Genomic DNA, 3,657 nt, shown 5'->3' with positions numbered 1-3,657 from the left:
CATTCTGCAACAGACTGGTATATTTGTTACAATCGATGAACCTATATTGACACATCATTATCACCCAAAGTCCACAGTTTACATTGGTGTTCACTCTTGGTTGTGTACATCCTAAAGTTAACAAAAGTACAGTGATGTGTACCCACTTGTACAGTATACAGAATAGTTTCACTGCCCTACAAATCATCTCTGATCACCTATTCATCAGTCTCCTGAACCTCAACCCCTGGCAACCACGGATCTTTTTTTTGTCTCCATAGTTTTACCTTGTCCAGAATGTCATACAGTTGGACTCAGGGAGTATGTAGCCTTTTCAGATTGACTTCTTTCACTTAGTAATATGTATTCAAGTTTCCTCCATGTCTCTTGCTGGCTTGATGGCTCATTTCTTTTTGTCACTCAACAATATTCCATTGTCTTGATGTACCACAATTTATTTATCCACTCACCTACCTAAGGGTATTTCGGTTGCTTATAGTTTTGACAATTATGAATAAAGCTGCTATAAACACCCCGACGTAAGTTTTCAACTCCTCTGGGCAAATACAAAAAGCGTGATTGCTGGATTGTATGGTAAGAGTAGGTTTAGTGTTTTAAGAAACCACCAAATTGTTTTCCAAAATGGCTGTACCGTTTCACATTCCCATCAGCAATGAATGAGAGTTCCTGTTACTCCACATCCTTGCCAGTATTTGGTGCTGTCAGTTTTGGATTTTGGCCATTTCAATAGCTGTGTAGTGGGATCTCATTGTTGTTTTAAAGTCCTTTCCTTTTTAGGGCTTTCCGTTTTATTTTAATAGTTTTCACACTCTACCGTTTCTCTTATCCTGTGTCTCTTGAGTGAGTTGCTGGTCATTTGTTTTGCTCATTTGTGGTTAAGACAAGCTGTGGTGAGATTGATGGGAAAGTATGCTGGGATGGGGATTGAAGATTATTAATAGTGTAAATGAAGCGTGTTAATGCTCAACATTAATCTCAACTCAGAAGTTGGGCTAGTTGTCCTGAAGAGTAGTAAATTATATAAAGGACGCATACCATGTGGGGTGTGATTTTCTCATTTGTCACATTACAGACTAACTTTCCTTCTTTTTCTCCTCAGAACCATAGAATCACACACACTGCAGGACTTCCAGAAATAACTCACCTGCTGCGTATTGAGAGTGAAGAAGTTTGAGATCCTGCGGAGGTGTCTGAACTGCTGGGACCATATAAGTGGCCCAAAGACCCAGAAATGGCATTGCCTGAAAGCCGAGACCACTGGTGCAAAGAAGACATTGTGAAATTACTGGAACGCATGGACAATAACCTTCCATCCAATGATAGACACACATTCAGAACCACCCAGTCACAGATGGACTGGGGAAAAGTAGCTTTTAAAGATTTTTCTGGAGAAATGTGCAAACTCAAATGGTTAGAGATTTCTTATAACTTGAGAAAATTTCACACTTTGAAAGAATTAGTCCTGGAACCTAAGGAAGATGCTAAAAATCTCTCCAAAAGCAAAAGACGCAAGAAACATCCTGACTTCCCCAAGAAGCCCCTGACTGCTTACCTGCGCTTCTTCAGGGAGAAGCGGGCCCAGTACTCCCAAGTGCACCCCAAGCTGAGCAACCAGGAGCTGACCAAGCTCCTGTCTGAGGAGTACAGGGAGCTCCCAGAGCAGATGAAGCTGAAATATAGTCAAGATTTCCAAAAGGAGAAACAGGAGTTTGAGGAGAAACTGGCTCGATTCAGGGAAGACCACCCTGATCTAGTGCAGAACCCCAAGAAATCTGATGTGCCCAAGAGGGGCCCAAGCAAAGCCCAAAAGAAGTTTCAGGGAAATGTGAAAGAAGTGAAGTCTTCCCCAGAAAACTGTTTTTCCAAGCAGATGAAATTCCATGGAGAACCCCAGAAGCCCCCCATGCACGGATACCAGAAGTTCTACCAGGACTTGTGGCTGAGTAGGGAGCTGCAGGCCATGCCCCTGAGGGAGCGCATGGTGGAGATTGGCAGACGCTGGCAGCGCATCCCGCAGAGCCAGAAGGAGCGTTATAAGAAGCAGGCTGAGGAGCTGCAGAAACAGTACAGAGTGGACCTGAATCACTGGCTCCAGAGTCTGTCTCCTGAAGAATACGCTGAATACAGAGAAGCAACCTATGCTAAGCGTAGGAACATGAGCATGAGGGGAGGCCCGGACCCCAAGATCAGACGGATGGATCCGCAGTCCCCATCAGCAAGGAGTCCTCAAGAAGGCCTTGGAGAGGAGCAGGGGCTACGGGCTCCAGAGACAGAATCACCCGAGTCTGTTGGAATTTCTCATGCCTCACCGAGATCAGAAGAAAATAAGGAAGATGGGGAAGACGAGGAAGGCAGGAACTCCTCAGACTCCAGCAGTGAGGATGAAGATGAAGATTGGGAGGCTGAGGGCAGTGACTCGAGCTCCTCTTCCTCAGGGGACCACTCTGACTCAGACTCCAACTGAGTTTGTTCACACCCTACCGGGCAGTACAGCGAGCTGTGCAGCAGAAGGGCAGGGCGTCTACATCAAATTGAAGGGCTCTTCTCCCTCTCCTTTTTCATTTCCTTCCCTCTGTCTTTGCCTCCCCAATACAAAATAGAATTGGTTGGAAAAAAGGGATCTTGTGCAGAACTTTCTGGTTCCCCTCTAAACCCCAACTCCACTCCCAGAGAAACTCCATGCAATTAAGGCTCTTGGAATCAATAACCAGGTGATTGGGCTGTGAGGGGCACACTGGACTAGACTGAGTTTCCTGATGTGGAAATTGTGCTCTCCTCATCTTCTGCCTACCAGAGGTGGTAGGGGACACCCCGGAGCCTGTGACCTCTGCCTTCTCTGTGGAACTGTCCCTCAGGACTCATGCACTGGAGCTAGGGAGGGGAAGTTTTGATTCGTGAACTGGGAACAAAATTACAATCTTATAGGATGTAAGTGAAGATTAGATTTAGTGCTTATAAAATGCCTGGCTTACAGGTGGTTCAAAAAAAAATGGTAAGTTGACTTCTTTCTTCCTTCCAAATCTAATAATGTCAATTGATGAAAGAACTGACCAAGAGAGTGGGCAGCATTACTACTGATCTCCACACAGCTTTTTCCTCTTTTACCCTAGAAATGGAATTGAAGCCAGGGACCTAGCAACTCAGCCCCAGATGGATTTCTGGCTTTTTGGCTGTGAGACTCAGATGCTCCGTTTAATTAGACCTGGTTTTTCTGAACCTTCCCAGCCTGAACGTTTGATCTCTTCACATTGAGAAGGACCAGCTCTGGGCAAACACCACAAGAAATGCAGATGTCACCTTTTCCACCTCAGAGGATTCCCGCTCTCCCCTCTCCTTGCCCCCAGTTGCTCTTTCAGTCAAGCACAGGGGTTCCTGGTCTTTTCTGGGCAGCAGTCCCACCAACTTACCCTGCCCTCTCAGGCCAGGAGCCAAGCCGACCTGGGTTCCCTCAGACTGCAGACGCTGGGGGAGAGGGGTGCAGATACTGAGTGTGGAAAAGGGCAGGAGAGAGGCTCTAGGACCACCCTGCTGCTTCCTCCCGCCTGCTCCCCACCAGGGACCTCTGGGCTGCACTGGGCCCCCTCCTGTGTTCCCTGCAGATGCACAGAGTGAAGGAGCCCATTGGGTCCTCAGGGAGGAGCAGGAGCAGGCTCCGGA

The 3,657-nt window shown here is 46.9% G+C and overlaps 1 protein-coding gene across 1 annotated transcript; it reads left to right on the top strand.

The window, feature by feature from the left end:
* Positions 1-1,111: 1,111 nt before the first annotated feature.
* Positions 1,112-2,702, top strand: LOC131408554 (upstream-binding factor 1-like protein 1). The gene has a single exon (XM_058545431.1). It carries the CDS (start codon positions 1,232-1,234, stop codon positions 2,462-2,464), a length of 1,233 nt encoding a protein of 410 aa, XP_058401414.1. The 5' UTR covers positions 1,112-1,231; the 3' UTR covers positions 2,465-2,702.
* The last annotated feature ends 955 nt before the right edge of the window (positions 2,703-3,657 follow it).

Source organism: Diceros bicornis, chromosome 7, assembly GCF_020826845.1.
Source record: "Diceros bicornis minor isolate mBicDic1 chromosome 7, mDicBic1.mat.cur, whole genome shotgun sequence".
Taxonomy (NCBI): domain Eukaryota; kingdom Metazoa; phylum Chordata; class Mammalia; order Perissodactyla; family Rhinocerotidae; genus Diceros; species Diceros bicornis.
The sequence above is the reverse complement of the archived record's forward strand: the minus strand, read 5'-3'. Positions and strand labels throughout refer to the sequence as shown.